The sequence below is a fragment of the Aspergillus stella-maris genome (assembly GCF_047715825.1).
Source record: "Aspergillus stella-maris strain CBS 113639 unplaced genomic scaffold BDV14scaffold_55, whole genome shotgun sequence".
Taxonomy (NCBI): domain Eukaryota; kingdom Fungi; phylum Ascomycota; class Eurotiomycetes; order Eurotiales; family Aspergillaceae; genus Aspergillus; species Aspergillus stella-maris.
Window position 1 is genome coordinate 138873 of NW_027396849.1, and position 15506 is coordinate 154378.

A 15506-nucleotide genomic window follows, 5' to 3' on the forward strand; every position below is an offset into this window, starting at 1 on the left:
GACTGATGCAACGCTTGCCTGGGGCTGTTTGGGGCTCGAAGATGTTGAGCTTGGGTTGGACAAGACAAAGCGACCCGGCCCGACCAGTGCAACCACCAGTGACCAGGATGTCCATGGTAGGTACTACAGAGTAGGTAGACCAGAAGTACCCGTGCTCTTCCTTCTCAGGCAGATCTCTGTCTCCGTCTCTTCCTGCGCTCTTTTCTCGCAAACGGCTTTTTCGGTTTATCTCCCGTTTTCATCTCCGATAGCCGAGGGCATAGGAACTTGGTCCGCCTTTGGACTCCGGCCTGATGGGGTAAGTTACTCTTGAAAAGTTGACTCAAAAGTGACAAGATCTTCGGAATATTATAGGCCAGTCCCGTATCAGGCGTTCGGTCTTTGCCGCTCATGGAAGACATCCGAGTGCCCCAGAATGGGTAGGACCTGCATGGGCCCGGCGGCGCTTGTTCCAGGCCAAGAGACTTAGTCACTTAGGGCCAGGTGATAGTGACAAAGAACAGATCCTGCGCAGATCACGAAAGAGCGATTGTCTCAGTCTCGATGCGATATTCCGGGCGGCTCTTGCCTTCCAAGAGGTTGTTGTATCGTCGTAGTCATGTAGTCGCGTAGAGGTGCTTGTTCACACCTTCCTAACCTGCGCTGGCGGCGCTAACATCAACCAGTCCTATCTGGATAATTGAAGTTCCAAAGAACAATACCATCAAGGATCATGGCTTGGTCGATTGTCCTGCTGGTCAATCTTAACTCCAACAATCACTTTCCCCCTTGTCCTATACTTGCCATCTTATTTCCCCGAGTATGAGATCTCTGTGCACCATCCATCGTACGTTGTAGGCAATCATACCATTACTTGCATGAGCTGAACACTGCCTTCCCCTCATCTTCTTTGTCGCTTTCCTTCATGCAATCACTGTGAATCTGGAATAGCAACAGACAGCCCCAGATCCATTCAGGTTATCCAGGCTCCTAAATCTGCCTCGTCGACCGTTCCAGACCGTATGGAGCCGAAGAGAAGTCCCGCGTCCGCTTCGACGGCGAGGAGGAATGACCCCCTAGGGTCTCCGCTTTGAAGCCCAACCTCTCTTCCGTCTTTCAGATGAAACCTTTTGTCACACGGCGACAATCACATTGTGATTAGAAGCATTTGGTTTGGGCATCGTCGACTCCGGTGGTTTGACGCACCCTACCCACATAGGTTCCAGGCCTGGACGCGGCGCCAGTATTTTGTGAAGTGTGAAATAAGTCTTGTGTGCAAGCATCGACAGCGTCCCACTCATTATATCAACCGGAAGCACATCAGTCATTTACCATCACTTTTAGCTAGTGCATTTGTCTCGTTTGTGAATTTCCACTGTCGCCGGCTCAGTGTCCTTATCTGATGATACTTGGCTGGGCGGATGGCTTTGGTCGGAACCTGTGCTACGAAAACCTACGGAGACAACGGATTAGCAAAGCGCATGCTGTTTTGAGAAGGAATCCATGATCCATTATCATTATCCTCAACCTGACCTAGATCTGAACGAAAGACAAGGTAAGTCTGCCTCGGGATATCTCAAATCCAAAAAGAAAGCAAACCAGCAATGTTTTCAATATCCGTACTCCAAACTCCAATCCGCTAACTTATGAAAAGATTCCGCTCAGATAGCCTACCCAGAGAAACATTCAAGCAAAGACGATTCTCGGTGCATCAGAGATTTGTGATGAGACGAGACAGGACCGGCTTGGGTCGGCGAGGGCCTCGTTCCGCGGATCCTGAGCTTTGGTCTGAGCCCTCAGTCGACGTGTTGTTCGATACTGATGGCCCTGCTGGTGTTGTCGCGGCTTGTGACGACGAGTGCCAGTTGGAAGCCGGAGTGTAAGCCGATGAGGCTGGTCCAGGCTGATACTGGGACGGTTGATACTGCGCCCCTTGTTGGGACAACATTGATGACTCCGGTCTGGCCTCCATACTGGGGTTATAACTATGACCCGATAGTATTCCGGAAAACGACAACCCCCTTGTGTTCCTATTGGCATTGCTTGCAAAGTTACTCGTACTTGATCGCGGCATGTCGAACGATGATGAAAACCGTGTGCTCATGTGCGAGTAGCGCGAAGGGTCATAGCGTGGATGGAGGGTTTGATATGCAGGAGGCGGGGACTCTGGCGAGTGAACGCGGGCAGCGGTCGACAGGGTCGTCGCGGCCGGTGCGGACATTCCCCTTGCCCTGGAGCCAGGTCGCTGTTCCTGTGCTTGGCCTGGTACTACTACTTCTGCATTGTATGGGTACGGTGCTGTCGTGGACGTCGGCGGAGGCGAGGTCATCATACTCAGGTAGTCTTCGGGGGTGACGGACCGAGACTGCAGCTTGGATGAGTACCCCGTTGCGAGCTGATAGTCAATCAACCGTTCCTCACAATGTCGAAGGCGGTCCCATTTTCGTTTCTTGATGAGGAAGAAGATGATTCCCGCGGTGACTAGAGAGACCAAATGTTAGCCGCCGACCTGGTGTAGGTCTCCAACTGTGGGCGCTGAAACGCACTGGCAATGGCAGCAACGCCACCGACAACAACACCGATGATGATCTGGGTCGTCTTGTTCGAATCATGGTTGTCGTCTGTCGCCTGATCTGCTTTGGTGGACACCGAGTAACCCGAGTTGTCGGCGCGAGCGAAAAGGAGGAACATGGCGACGGCGACAGCATAGAGCAAGCAGGTTATGGACAAGGGGTGAGTCAAGCAGACCACTCAGCACCGACGACAGACAGCACAAAGCCTGAAGCTCAAGCTTACTGCAGCAACAGTAGCAGTAGCAATTCAAAGCTCAGCAGACCAGATGCAGCATCCCCGCCTTATGAAGACCCTTAACGGCACCCGCCATGGCAATGAGGCTAACACGAACAACGACCTATGCTGTTATTTTAATCGCCGACCGAAGATTGAGTTGGAATCTGAAACGAAGCCAAATGTCCCAAATGCCCAAAAATAGCGCCCCATTGGCGAGATCAGTGCAGATAAAGCTGCCAAACGACGCACCGATCGGGACTGGGACTGTAGCTCGTTGCTTTTTTTGGGCTGCAAGCTGCCATCGATTGGACGTCAGTGCAAGTTGACAGGTGACGCTAGAGGGCGCTAGCTTGTAAAGTCAGATCGCAAGCGCCTGGATTCTGTGAAGGATTGGAGATGCAGAGTTGGGGCGACCAAAATAGTAGGTGACTTTTAGCTAATTAGCTGTCTTTCTTTGCCGCTGCTGCTGTTGGTTCCGGTTCGGCCGAGCAATTTACTTGACACCGATTTTTGAAACTGTTGTACATGAAGTAGTAGTACAGTAACCGCTATCTCATTGTTGTGATGTATACATACTTCGTATCGTTGGTTGTTGTTGGTTAGTTAACCTACTCAGACTCAGCATAAGGCCTAAACACCTCAACCCCCTCCCTACTACTAATCTCAAGCCCAACCCCCGCACCAACAAAATACACCGCGCCCTCATGCAAATCCAACTTGTTCTCCTGCACAACCATCTCGCCATTCCCGCTCGTCACAACAAGGATACTCGGTCCCTCAATAGCCCTGTGCCTCTCCTCTTCACCACTCTTAAGCCTTGTAGCAAGAACATTGAACTCGCTGAATGGCGGCGCGTACTCGACGGTTTTGCCCATTTCACCCTTACTGCTCTTCTTAGATGGTAGTGTCGCCTGGTCGATGTTATGCGGTTTGAATGACAGTGCGCGGGAGAAGAGCTCTGCGTTGTGCCGGTCTGGGCGCGGGCAGAAACCTGTGGCTAGGACGTTGTCGCTGCGCGCCATGCATTCCAATATATCGCCCTTTAGGTACGCGTGGATGCTATCTGCGGGGACGCAGACTGCGTCGCCGGGTTGGAGGACCATGTAGTTCATTAGGAGGACGGCGACGAGGGCGCCGTTGTCCGAGGGTGAGTACTGCTTTGCGATGCGGTCCAGGAGTCCGGGGACGTATTCGTGGTTTTTGGTCTTGAATTCTTCAGTGGGGAGACTTAGGAGGCCCTTTACCGTTGATGAGACGACGTCCGGCTCGAGTTGTAGGAACTTGAGACAGATGTTGCGGAGGAGTTCATCGTCGAAGTTAGCGGATGCGTTTGATGGGATGAGTTGCTTCAGTGGGGCTAGAGACATAAGGGCCTCGATGTCCTTTAGTGGTTTGAAGCCGGCAAAGAGCTCGAATTCAGAGAGTGCAACTGCGATTTCGGGCTTGTGGTTGGCGTCGCCGAAGTTTTCGGGGTCTTGCAGGTTGAGTTTTTCGGCGAGGCGCTTGTCTGGGTGCACTTGCAATGGTAGGGCCTTGTCGAATGAGAGCACCTTTGGTAGGAAGGGGAGGCCGTTTGTGAAGCGCTTGCGCACGTCGAGGCCAACGAGCTCGGGCTTGCGTTTGAGATATGTATCTAGGGTTTCGCCTGTGCAGAGGAGACGTGCTGGGACGGTGGGGTATGTGCCCATCCACATCTAGTATATAATTAGTATATTCATGTCTGGAATAGAAATGGTAAGGCGCACCTCGGAGTATCGCTCATTGTCTGATACGCCACTTGAGCCTGGCGTTTTAGCCCAGAGGTTCCCGGCTAAGGACTCTTTCCCCTGCTTGCCCCATGGGTCATGCTGTAGATACGGGTTAGCATTTGTCAAGAATAGATGAAGCGAGGACCCGTGAAGAATCAAATAGATAGACAGGCGCACACCTTAACACCGCACTTAAGCTGAACTACTTGATCTAACATCCTTGTTCGGCCTTAGTATACCTCAATCCAATAGAACTCGAATCGTCAATCGTCAAGAGGTAAAACAGTGGATCCAAGAAAAAGAAAAAAAATAACGTAATAGTAAACCGAATGACAGTCCGGGGTTAATGTTAATGTTTTAGAATAACGACCTTGAGGACGTTGCGGGATCTGGAGATGGGGTTTAAGCTTATGTAGCCTCCGTCAAGCCCAACGTCATGGCCCGTCGGCGAACGCAAGCCGAGACCGCCCGGGCCATTCGAGTACGTTGCACTGACTGCTGAGAAAGCAATCGAGCGATCCACTTCCATGGATTCCATCATTCCATGAACTCGACTCAGTCGTTGATCAGGTTGTCAGGCAGGGTTGTGGCTCGGCCGGATGGGCGTGGGTGAGAATCTGGGGCGCGTCAGATTGACGTCAGATTTGGCAGCCACGACAGCGATGAAGACTGTTCACACGAGTCATCATGGCTCTAAGTTTTTGGCCTGTTCTGAGGACTCATGAAGTGAGAATTAGTGCTTATCCTGTTGATGAGGTCCAAATCGGAATAGGTGTAAAATGATGGTAGTAGAGAGGTTAGAGAAGTGGTGGTTTCATTATATATTCTGACTCTAACTCGGGAAGGCACGACCCTCCGCACCTTCCCAATAACGAACATCAGACTGCCAACCTCATTAACAATAATATATCGCCAAATAATGTATAAAACCAAAATCGCTAAACCAGCAGAATAACAAAGCAAAGCCACACATTATTTATGCTCTTTTCACATGCAACATCATGATTCATATCTCTAGGTAATCATCCATAAATATCCTCCGCATCAGGAACCATTACAGTCGTCAACCGTCTCGCGGCCTTAACCCTTTTCCTCTCCGCCGCAGAAGCAGACGATTCTAACACAGGAGCAGGCATCGCATATTCATGCCCTCGTGAAGAGGAAGAAGGAATATAGCCGCCATCAAGATCATTATACGGATCATCGTCTTCGTCGTCGTGGAGCGCATAGTGCGCTTGTGCGCGTGCCCTAATTCGAGATCTATCTCGTGGTCGGGGGGCGAGTGGGAGGCCCAGAGCTTGTCTTTCTTTCCCACTGCTTCCGGCTCGTCCTGAGATGTAGTTGTATTGGTAGCGGGATGGAGAGGCGGATGAGAGAGGGACTCGGTTGGGGTTTTGGATGGGGTTCTGGGTGGTAGCTGTTTCGGCTACGACGGTTGTATAGTCTGTTCGGCGGATGGGCTTGTATACAAAATCTGCTCTTCCTGCTGAGGAGGAGGTTGATGATGGGAAAGGGAGAGGGTCTGTGTGTGCGCGGTTGGTCGTGAAGGTGGTGCTATTGTTGTCGGCGTTTATGTCGCGGGAGGCGCTGGAGAGAGGGCTATTTGGTCGGCTTGTGGTTGAGATGGTACTGCTCTTCAAGCGCATTGATAACCGGCGCGGGTCGAGCGTTTTCATTTTGAAGGAGTTGTTGCGGGAGACGGGGAGGGAGAGGGAGCCCGAGGCTGAGGCTGAGTCTCCTGATGATGAGGACGTAGATGATTTCGATGAGTGAGAGGATATAGATGACCCCGTTAGAGGAATGACATCGTCGTCTGTGTCCTCGAAGCTGGTGCTCGGTGAGGCGACCTTCACGCGAGAATGCTTGTATAGAGCGCGGGAGTGGGTAGGTTTTGGCGCAGCGGGGAGCGAGATCTCGAAGAGCGGCTTGTTGGAGGAGGAGGTGTTCGTGTGTCGAAAGCGGTTGAGAGACATATTGATAGGCAGCAAGTATGTAGTCCTCAAACCGTCAAGCAAGACAGAGGACGTGCTCGAACAATGGATATAGTAAGAGTAAGAGAAGACAGTAAGCAAGAGAGCTGCTTCCTTCAGGATCCAAAGGATCTCAAGTCTCAAGTCAACACTAAGCCCAAGCTTGGACACTCAGAAGTCAGCCAAGCTGTTTGATCGCCGAGTGGGCACGGGAGGGGCCCTGGGTAAGATATACCTTACCAAGTGCCTACTGCCTCCAGCTCGTTCTAATTCAGACCGGGCCAAGTTTGCTTGTCCTGCCGGGTCAGCAAAGCGCAGCATCAACTAACACACACCCCAGTCAATACTCCATAACTAAACTACTCAAGTGATATACAATATCAGCACATTAGCAAGTCCGTGATTCCCCCATCAACAAGTCAGACAGCAGCAGGCGAGGAATAGCCGCCGGACAGAGCGGGGAGCTGCATTAGCGGACTCTTAGTGCTTGACGATCCTGCCTGGACCTTGGCCATGTTCCATTAATAGCATTAAGTGCTGGATTGATCTATATTAAGTAGATTAAGTAGATTAACGGGGGGGTTGTACAGGCTAATTAGCTGGGGTATTGCGGGTTAAATTGACATTTTTAGATTTGTTAGTGTGTGCTCGAGGTGTGATGAGGAGGCATTAGTACGGTTGCACACTGCATACTGCACAATTTACCCCAAAACGCTATAATTAGGTGGATTTACTGTTGCTAATTGCTAGTGCTGTGCTGTATGCTGCTAACGTCTGCTGTCAATGTTATTGTCGTTGACCGTTGACCGTTGTCATGTGGAAGCGCCAGCGACTCGCGAAGGAACCGAACGGACTAATAACAGGACTCTAACCATTCTAACCATTCCTCGTCTAGCAATGTACAGTAGTAATGGTCTATGCGCTGCGCTGCGACAGAAAGACAGCACCCCTGCTCGCGCTCGAGCCAACGCGTAATCCTCCCTAGGTTGTATCCAATAATGCCGCCATGCAAAGCTCGCGTAAAAGAGTGCCAGAAATGAGCAAACAAACATAATAAAACAATAAGCCAATAATACAGAGTAAACTGCCCAGGTTTCTCAGTTCCAATTTAGACGCCAGCTGCCCCTCTCTGCAAGGATATCAAATATAGAAGCAACCGTCGTAGATCGCGTAAACATGCATCGTGAATCGTATCAGGGGTGGGTGGGAGGTACCAATAGTCTTGGTAATATAGGGCGGTAATGTTCAGATGACGCGCCGATCATGCAGCAACAAGGATAATAATCTTACACTTTGCGTCGCAGCTTGACTGACCGTTTAAGATCAACGGTTTAGAGATCTAAAAGTCATTCTCGATGATAAGCGGGGCGGGGATGACGATTGAGTCGGCACGGTGTGTCGTCTAGCCGCTACGTTAGGTGTTTGAGGCCGAGATGGACGGCCACCTTCGTCTTTGGCCATGGGTTGAGGAGATTCAGGTAAGGGTGATAAAGACGACGAGGATGACGAGGGCTTCGAGCGCTCTTGGCTGAAGTCTGCGTTTGGAGAGAAAAATGGATGCTCACAATATAATTGCGCAGATCGCTCATCTATGCCGCGCTCGCTGCTAGAGACCAACTCCAAACCTCGAGGTTCAAGCCCAGGTTGGTGAATCCAAGCCCAGTCCGTATCGTCTGCTCTCGACTGGCTCGACCCGCTATGGGACATTGACCTCCCCACTTTTGCTAGGCCGAGACGGTCAAATGGACTTCCTGCGCGTTTTTTCTTCTCGAGCTCGTGATTATAAGACTTTCTCCTCACATGCCCACCAAAATCGGCGCTGCCGTCCTTGGAGTGGCGGAACAAAGCTGCCTCCGTCATCATTGCTCGGGTAGTATGGCTCAGAGCAACTCGTGCTCGCATGTTTTGAATAGCGGAATCTAGGGCGAGCTCAATAGCACAATGGTTTCGAATACGGGCGAGTTTGGGCCACGTCGCTTGCTCCCCACTAAGAGTCGCGTCCATCATGAACTCTGCCGTTGGATTCTTCAAAAGTCGGGGGAATTGGGAATAAAGGATCTCAGGGTATATGTTGATGTTTCCCGAATACTTCTGACTCATGATGGAGATGGTTTTGGTAAGCGTATGCGAGAAGAAGTCAGCGTCAATTAAAGCGGACATTCGTTGCATCATTTCATCCCTTGCAAGGTGCGATGCGGTGTGAAAAATTCGAGCGAGTCTTGATGTTGGTCTAGCAACACTTTTGGGTTCATCGTCTCGCGGAAGAAAAGGTACAATATGTGGGTTGACTTGGGACACGATGAAGTGGTTGACGTTGAACATTTCTGCCAGTCGATTCATGGGCAAATCTCCGTCAACAGAGCCGTCTATGTATAGCTTGTGGAGGTCGTTCCATGGAACCGGTTCGCCTGTCAGAGGATCTTTAGACATGAGTGTGAACGGCGTAAATACTATTGGGACGGAGCACGAGACAGCCCTGCAGAGAGTTAGTGCAGCACTTTGATCAGAGCTTGGCGTCACTTACACAGCAGACCAAATGAGAACGTTAGGAGCCGTTATGAAGTTCAGAAGCGTTGGCAGCTCATACATCCCAGCAGAGGAAACACATATGTTGAGAATCCTCGACGTTCGGTTGTAAGCTTCCTGAAACGTGATGTCCCCTAGCCACTTCCTCATGGTGTGGGCGAGTTGCGAGATATCCAAGAAAGCACCATGCTTGAGAAAGCGCGCCGTTTTCTGAAAGATATTTTCCTCTTTACTCTCGTCCTCAAATACAGAAAAGTCGCCGAATGGGAAAGAGGCCAATAAAGCGGGGAGTTCGTCCTCCCTGCGGGTACAGAAAACTGCACAAACAATGCTGCCGGCAGATGCGCCTGATATGATGCGCGGAAGAAGCTTTGCCTTCCAAAGCGCCTTCAAAACACCAATATGATTCATACCAAAGGTAGCACCGCCCGAGAAGAGAAGCGCACTTCGCCCAAAGGCCTGTCGCGCAGCTAGCAGCTGGTCCAGTATGAATCTCGATTCCGCGGCATCACAGCGGTTGCCGTCGGAAATCTCCACCAGAGACGTTATCGTCTGGACCGCAGTGGTAATATATTTATCGACCAGGATCTTTGTACCGAAATGCGTGTGTTTATAGAGAGCGGCGTTGCTCATACCCCCGAGATCGCGACTCAGTGACGTCCGTAGCAAATGGAGCATGCGACTGACATCACAGCTAACGCGGGCAGATTCCAGCTGCTCAAGGCGCTTTTGAACGAGCTCAGGGAAATAGTCGTCGCATTCGAAGACATCCTTCCATGCATTGTTGTTCTCAAGTTTATCCAGTTCGGTGGCACATTCTTTCCATTCTTCGGCGGAGAGGGCCTAGCGAAGTAGACGCGTTAGCAAGTTGCCGGGGCCCGAAAACGTAGTGTAACGAATAACAAAATCGACTCACCTCGCGCATCTTCAAATATAAAACCTGTATGCGATCCTCCCTCTCTGTGCTTTGTCCCTCATACTCCTGTTCCTTCGATATGACGTCGCCGGAGTTCCAGACGCTCCCGGCCCATGACAGTGAACCTCGCACGACCGAGGCCAGCGAGGGCACAGTCTCCAGGTTCAACCGAGAGCGGTATCCATTGCAATAGCCATTGCGAGGAAGGTCCTTCGGCGAGGCATTGCTGTTGGAGCGTTTGGCCTTGCCGTGCTGCCAGGCGGGGGGGAGTATCAGTTGCGGTTCGGGGATCGGCGACATGACAACTTAAACCGCAACAGCCGGTTATCCATTCAGACAGGGGACGAGAAAAGATAACAAGGACCTTTGTGGACGGGAGAGGGCAAGAAAAAGGCAGAAACATATAAGACGAGATTAAACGTGGGGGTGAGATCTGGAGTCGGGGAAGAGGAGGAAAATCTGGGGGTCAGGCGAGCCCAAAAAGGGTCACGAGCGAGAGCGATCGCGGAGAGCGGCTTCGGTCCGCGCACTTAACAGAGGCATCGATCAACTATGCACCGTGGTTCTGAGTCTGGGGAACTCAAGTCCTCTGCCTTTTAGTGGTAACCAGGCATGAGCGCCTTAATTTTTCGAAGGTTCGCTGTACCCCATAATTCTACCAACTCATCCAGATGTCAAAGTGCTCTCATCCCGCGCTCCTTTCCCTAGTCAGCGAGTTTATACAAGTGCCACCCACCACCCAAAGGCCAGCGTCGCACCTTCCCACTATCTTTGGGCCCGTTATCGTATAGCTTGTTGCTTATTTGGGTCGAGCTGAGCAAAAAGCGTACTACGAAAGTATGATACTAATATAAAAAAGTAGTCACCAGGACATGCGGGGAGACACTTTCACATGCTTGGGGTATCTGCGAACTCATGTGAACCATCTTAGCCCAGCTTAGGACACCACACTGGTAGTTCAAGGCGATGCTGGAATGAAAATCATTGACGCAACCACAGCCGCAATGCCCGTCTTGCTTCCTCCTCGACACCATCTTCTCTCCAGAAATGTCCCGCACCTTCAATCTCCGTCGCTTGAAATAGACCCGCAGACACACCGCTCAGCTCGCCTGACCATTTGCGTAACTTGCTTACGGAGGTAAAGGTGTCTTCATCTCCGTAGATAGCTATGGTCTGATGTGCACAGAGCTTCTCTGTTGACTTGGGGCAGGGTATCTTTCTCCGGTGCCCCGATCCTTGGGTGTCCACTTCAAGCGACATATCGAGGAACAATGTTAGGAATAAGTTGATAGGAGGGAGGAGCGGGGATATGAGTAGATATGAAGTTGTCATGCCACAAGATCGTTGTAGCTCATTTGCATCTGATGGCATGCTTTGTGATGGAGACTTCGTTGGCCGAGCCTGAGACTTGATTTCCTCTTTCAACAAATCAAAGATCTTTCTCGCGGTGAGAGATATCTCGTGAATTGGTGTTCCTCGAATTCGAATTCCATCCTTGAAGAGCTCCGCAACGACCTCACTGCCCGGAAGATGCGAAGCAACTAGCGACCCATACGAATAACCACCAAGAACAAGCTGAATGGGCTCTTCCCCACGCGACCCAGAACCCAACTCCAGCCTCAAAAGACGCAAATAAAGCATCACAACCCCGTAAACGGAGACATAATCCGCCAACTCCGGCTTCGCCGTCCAACTAGTTCTTCCCTGGGAATCACCAGCACCGCTTGAGCCAAAGCATCAGTAACATATCCAAACAAGCTCTCGAGAAGATGATTCCATCCACTTAGTAGAGTAAGTTCCAGGTTCCATACCGAAAATTAAACGTAGCCACCACGAACTCCTGGTCAAGTAATTCGCCTCCCACGAAGCTCACGACTGGATCGTCATAGTTACCGCCTAGTGAGGCGTAGGGGTGTGCGACTATTGCGCCGCGGACGCGCCATGGCGAAGAATTCGTCGGGTCTTGGAGCTGGCGTGGGACATAGATTCGGCAGGAGAGTTGGGTGCCGTCGTAGATTGACGGAATGCTGAAGGAGTGGGTTGGTGTTGGGAGGTAGTAATTTGACATTCTGGGACAGAGTGGTGTTGAGTCATAAGTTTTGACGCGGATAGACGATCAAAAGGCGCACCCGTCGCTTCGCCCGGTTCAATCCTTTTGCTTTCACAGGCAATAGGTGTGGGTGGCTGGTTGGTAGAGCTGGCGCTGCGTGCGTTGTACCCTGACTGGAAGTCTTGGTCGGTGTGGTAGTTGCCAGACGGTCGAAGTGGGGTGGACAGCGAGCGACCTTCTGCTGTTGCCTTTCGCTGAGCGGCCAGCGAGTGATGGGATTTGTGTATAGCTTGTCTGGTGGTTTTGATTACGTACTACATGAGTACTTGGAAGTATGTTTACTAGGTTTTTATGGTAATAAGTGCGGTAAAGGGTATAATGTGCAGCATTCCGCCACTTTTGATTCATCCTAACCATATCTATTCCTGCATGTTGTCGTGAATATCAAGTTCGTCAAAGTCATCCAATAGCTCGTCCATGTTGATTTTCGGTACTTCATCGTCCATATCCGTCTCCGCCACACTCATAGTATCATCTGGCTTCTTGTTCTTATACAGAGCAAGAGTCTGGCGCAGCTCCTGATCCTCCTCAACATCGCGCAAGAACATCTCAAAGTCGTTCTCCGTGGAGTCCTTGTTGTTAGGAAGCAAGTAAGGATCGTGCTCAGTCGCCATACGCTTGAGCTTCCACTTGCGCTTGGTGTGCTTCGTGCGTCTCGGGTAAAATTTCTTGACGAGGACGACGTCTGGGATTGTAGAGCTGTAAGTGTTGGACGACTCGATCTCGTCAAACTGCGCGTTGTTGAAGTTCGTTCCTGTCAGCATGTAGCCGAGCACGGAATCACCTGGGTGGATAATGCTGCCGAGATGTGTTCGTGTGAAATATTGCTTGTCGCCGCTGAAATCGGACGCCCTAGCGACAGTGACTTCGGACTGGAACCACTTCCCCTTGTTGTGCCCAGTTGGTTCAACGTCGAGAACAATGAATTCGACAAGATCCTTAGCCTCTGTGAGCGATGTGAAGGGTGCCCGCCAGTATATCCGCGAATTCAAGTCGGCGGTCTGAAGTGTGTTGGGGTCGAGGAAGCTGATCGAGGTACCGATGCGTGTGCAAAGAAGCAGCGGCGAGATATTGCCGAGTTGTTTCGCAAGCTTGATGGGCACGGCGACCAGATCGTCCTTACAGACAGGCACGATCTTGGCAGAGTAGGTGAACTTGTACGATTTCGTCGAAGTGTGAATATCCTCGGAAATGATCTGTTGCGATTTCGAAACTTCGACCGGTACTGCAGAGTGAAGGAAATCCAAGAAGGCCTCGGCGTGATTCCGCTGAGCGAAGAAGAAGTCAATGCCGTTCTTGGCCTCCTTGATGTTGATCGTGTTCTGATGTGCGTTGTGCTTGAGGATAAGCTGCTCGAGGTAGAGGAAAGTTCGCTTGTGAAGGACCTGCTGTCGTACTTGAACGGAAGCGCGCCATGTGTTGGGTGTGTATGACTTCGCGCACTCCGGACATTGCTGGTACATGACGATGTAGATAACCTCGAAAGTCTGCTGCAGGATAACACCATCTTGAACCGAGTCTTGGACCGTAAGCTTGACTTTAATTCTCCGCGAATGCGGTTCGGTCCAGATGAAACCCGCATCAATCACTCGAATTTTGTTCAAGCCCTTCAGTTTCTTCAAACACAACGCCAAAAGCTCGCGCGACTCGAGAGCCGCCACTACCCATGAGTTCGGTGGTAGAAGCCAACGCTCGCAGTCGCGACAGAAGTTGACAACCGCCTCTCGTTGAATTCCTTGAGAGATATCGACCTGAAGTTTCATGCAGTCGGGGCAAATCGTCGTTCCAACTAGAGGAGCCCCGCAGTTGTAGCAGAGCGTTCTGAAAAAGCGGTCTTAGTGGACTGTATTTCGCTAGGCAGACAAAAAGGTACTTACGTGGGGATCTCGCCAGGGCCATCGTCGTGTGGTGCCATAGGCACCGGGGTATCAATATCCATCTCGAACTCTCTGATTGTCAAAAGATAATGTTGGTTTGGGATGAGTCGAAGGAGAATCTGCAAGTCGAGATCGAAAAAAAAGTTCGCCCCTCATTAGTCATTGATTAGGCCCGATAAGGGGCACGTGACTGGTTATCACAGACTAGATGCCTGAGGCGGAAATGGCACTGCGGGGAATATACAAAACTCCGAGACAAGACTTGTCAGCCAAATAGAGCTTATATTGGCCACAGAGATGATGGTCCATTATTATGTTTCTGGGGAGGTATTGTGGCTTTGAAATTGTTCTCAAAGCGCTGTCTTTTTGGGCGGGGAACCATGTACAGTACTCACTATTGGCCATGGTCCCTATGGCGAGTAACAAAGACATGTACAATATTGATATGCAGAATGAATGTCCAGATGTACCTGATGAGTTCAATGCTAGAAGATATAAAGAAAGTCCGATTATTTGAAATCTACTCCAACACTCACATCAACCACCCAGCCTTACCTACAGAGTAGCCCTACCTACCCACCAGCCCTCAAAGTCAACCTAACATTAACAGGCTTCCTCTCAATAAGCAAAAAGGTCCGCAGCTCCTCCCACTTGACCTCCTCCCCCATAACAGCCTCAAACTCGAAGCTCCAAACCAACTTCGCCAAGATCAATCGCAGCTCAGCTCACGCTAGGTCTTGTCATATACAAGAGCGAGGCCCATGCTGAACGGCTGGACGGCGTGGCGAGCATCGTTGTAATATGGTGAGCTTGGATCTGTGGTAGCTGAGATTAGCCAGCGCTGAGGAGCGAAAGTTGTGGCGTTGTGGAAGTATTTGGGGGTGCGGTTGAGGGTGTAGGCTTGGATGGAGACGGGGATCTATCCATGTGCATTCCAGATGTTAGTTTGTAGAGTTGGGCGTCTGACCGTGTACCCGGACCGTGCTGCCAGAGACAGCTTATGCCAATAGGAACGAGATTCCATCCATAGAAAGACTGGACTCACCCCGCCAGGAAGCCAAACACCACAAACCATCTTCCCCCCCTCCGGGACAAGTCTCGGCAGGATCTAAGGTATAGGCGGGCATAGCCTGAGTCCCTCATGAAGGACAACATTGAGATAGGGCAGGTCACGGAGTGCGTCCAGCATAATCGCATCTAAACTTGAGAACGAACTCCTAATTTCACTTTCCAACTGACGCAGACACTGGGGGGTCCGAACCAGATAATTCAATGTCCCCGTCAATGCTGTAGCAGAGGTTTCACTGCCAGCTGTAGTAAGAACACTAAATGTCGCTTGTAACTCATCGACTGGTAATTTCGAGTTTCCCTCCTCGTCAAGAACAAAGGACATCACGTCTGGTCTCGACAGTTCCCAGTTTAGGCGACGGTTGACTGTGTCAATGACCTGCTGGAAGTGATTCTGCTGTACTTTTCGCAGCGATGGAGGGATGCATTTCATCAATATAAAGTCAAGGAGGGGGTAATAGCGCGTAGAGATAATGAATGCAGCGGCCTTGATACCCTCGAAAAGAAAAAGTACCCAAGAAT

At 50.8% G+C, this 15506-nt stretch overlaps 7 protein-coding genes across 7 annotated transcripts; all 7 read right to left on the minus strand.

Annotated features, from left to right (window-relative positions):
• Positions 1-1690: 1690 nt before the first annotated feature.
• On the minus strand, positions 1691-2670 carry BDV14DRAFT_203115 (uncharacterized protein; the record flags this gene model as incomplete). The annotated part of the gene is made up of 2 exons (XM_073774208.1): positions 1691-2460; positions 2526-2670. 2 exons carry the CDS (start codon positions 2668-2670, stop codon positions 1691-1693), a joined length of 915 nt encoding a protein of 304 aa, XP_073625102.1.
• Positions 2671-3377: 707 nt separating this feature from the next.
• On the minus strand, positions 3378-4735 carry BDV14DRAFT_191805 (class I mannose-6-phosphate isomerase; the record flags this gene model as incomplete). The annotated part of the gene is made up of 3 exons (XM_073771539.1): positions 3378-4463; positions 4515-4616; positions 4697-4735. 3 exons carry the CDS (start codon positions 4733-4735, stop codon positions 3378-3380), a joined length of 1227 nt encoding a protein of 408 aa, XP_073625103.1.
• A 643-nt stretch (positions 4736-5378) lies between these two features.
• Positions 5379-6866, minus strand: BDV14DRAFT_179075 (uncharacterized protein). Its single transcript, XM_073769687.1, has 2 exons — positions 6723-6866; positions 5379-6649 (listed from the first exon to the last, which is right to left on the minus strand). Exon 2 carries the CDS (start codon positions 6488-6490, stop codon positions 5540-5542), a length of 951 nt encoding a protein of 316 aa, XP_073625104.1. The 5' UTR covers positions 6491-6649; positions 6723-6866; the 3' UTR covers positions 5379-5539.
• A 474-nt stretch (positions 6867-7340) lies between these two features.
• BDV14DRAFT_179077 (putative Patatin family phospholipase) lies at positions 7341-10414 on the minus strand. The gene is made up of 3 exons (XM_073769688.1): positions 9930-10414; positions 9012-9856; positions 7341-8963 (listed from the first exon to the last, which is right to left on the minus strand). The coding sequence occupies exons 1-3, from the start codon at positions 10227-10229 to the stop codon at positions 7811-7813; spliced, it is 2298 nt and encodes a 765-aa protein (XP_073625105.1). The 5' UTR covers positions 10230-10414; the 3' UTR covers positions 7341-7810.
• On the minus strand, positions 10407-12174 carry BDV14DRAFT_179078 (uncharacterized protein). The gene is made up of 2 exons (XM_073769689.1): positions 11741-12174; positions 10407-11652 (listed from the first exon to the last, which is right to left on the minus strand). The coding sequence occupies exons 1-2, from the start codon at positions 11995-11997 to the stop codon at positions 10911-10913; spliced, it is 999 nt and encodes a 332-aa protein (XP_073625106.1). The 5' UTR covers positions 11998-12174; the 3' UTR covers positions 10407-10910.
• A 172-nt stretch (positions 12175-12346) lies between these two features.
• Positions 12347-14156, minus strand: BDV14DRAFT_179080 (ribosome-binding protein NMD3). Its single transcript, XM_073769690.1, has 2 exons — positions 13917-14156; positions 12347-13860 (listed from the first exon to the last, which is right to left on the minus strand). The coding sequence occupies exons 1-2, from the start codon at positions 13976-13978 to the stop codon at positions 12399-12401; spliced, it is 1524 nt and encodes a 507-aa protein (XP_073625107.1). The 5' UTR covers positions 13979-14156; the 3' UTR covers positions 12347-12398.
• A 332-nt stretch (positions 14157-14488) lies between these two features.
• Positions 14489-15309, minus strand: BDV14DRAFT_203121 (cytochrome P450; the record flags this gene model as incomplete). Its single annotated transcript, XM_073774209.1, has 3 exons — positions 14489-14614; positions 14665-14835; positions 15178-15309. The coding sequence occupies 3 exons, from the start codon at positions 15307-15309 to the stop codon at positions 14489-14491; spliced, it is 429 nt and encodes a 142-aa protein (XP_073625108.1).
• Between the last annotated feature and the right edge of the window lie 197 nt (positions 15310-15506).

What these genes read in the sequence shown, in the direction of transcription:
- BDV14DRAFT_179075 (XM_073769687.1), bottom strand. Translation starts at nt 6,490, where the DNA reads ATGTCTCTCAACCGCTTTCGACACACGAACACCTCCTCCTCCAACAAG.
- BDV14DRAFT_179077 (XM_073769688.1), bottom strand. Translation starts at nt 10,229, where the DNA reads ATGTCGCCGATCCCCGAACCGCAACTGATACTCCCCCCCGCCTGGCAG. An exon ending in TATATTTGAAGATGCGCGAG is followed by an intron (nt 9,857 to 9,929) that starts GTGAGTCGATTT and finishes CTACTTCGCTAG; the next exon opens with GCCCTCTCCGCCGAAGAATG. An exon ending in GTTCTCATTTGGTCTGCTGT is followed by an intron (nt 8,964 to 9,011) that starts GTAAGTGACGCC and finishes AACTCTCTGCAG; the next exon opens with GGCTGTCTCGTGCTCCGTCC.
- BDV14DRAFT_179078 (XM_073769689.1), bottom strand. Translation starts at nt 11,997, where the DNA reads ATGTCAAATTACTACCTCCCAACACCAACCCACTCCTTCAGCATTCCG. An exon ending in GTGGCTACGTTTAATTTTCG is followed by an intron (nt 11,653 to 11,740) that starts GTATGGAACCTG and finishes CTTTGGCTCAAG; the next exon opens with CGGTGCTGGTGATTCCCAGG.
- BDV14DRAFT_179080 (XM_073769690.1), bottom strand. Translation starts at nt 13,978, where the DNA reads ATGGATATTGATACCCCGGTGCCTATGGCACCACACGACGATGGCCCT. An exon ending in GGCCCTGGCGAGATCCCCAC is followed by an intron (nt 13,861 to 13,916) that starts GTAAGTACCTTT and finishes CCGCTTTTTCAG; the next exon opens with AACGCTCTGCTACAACTGCG.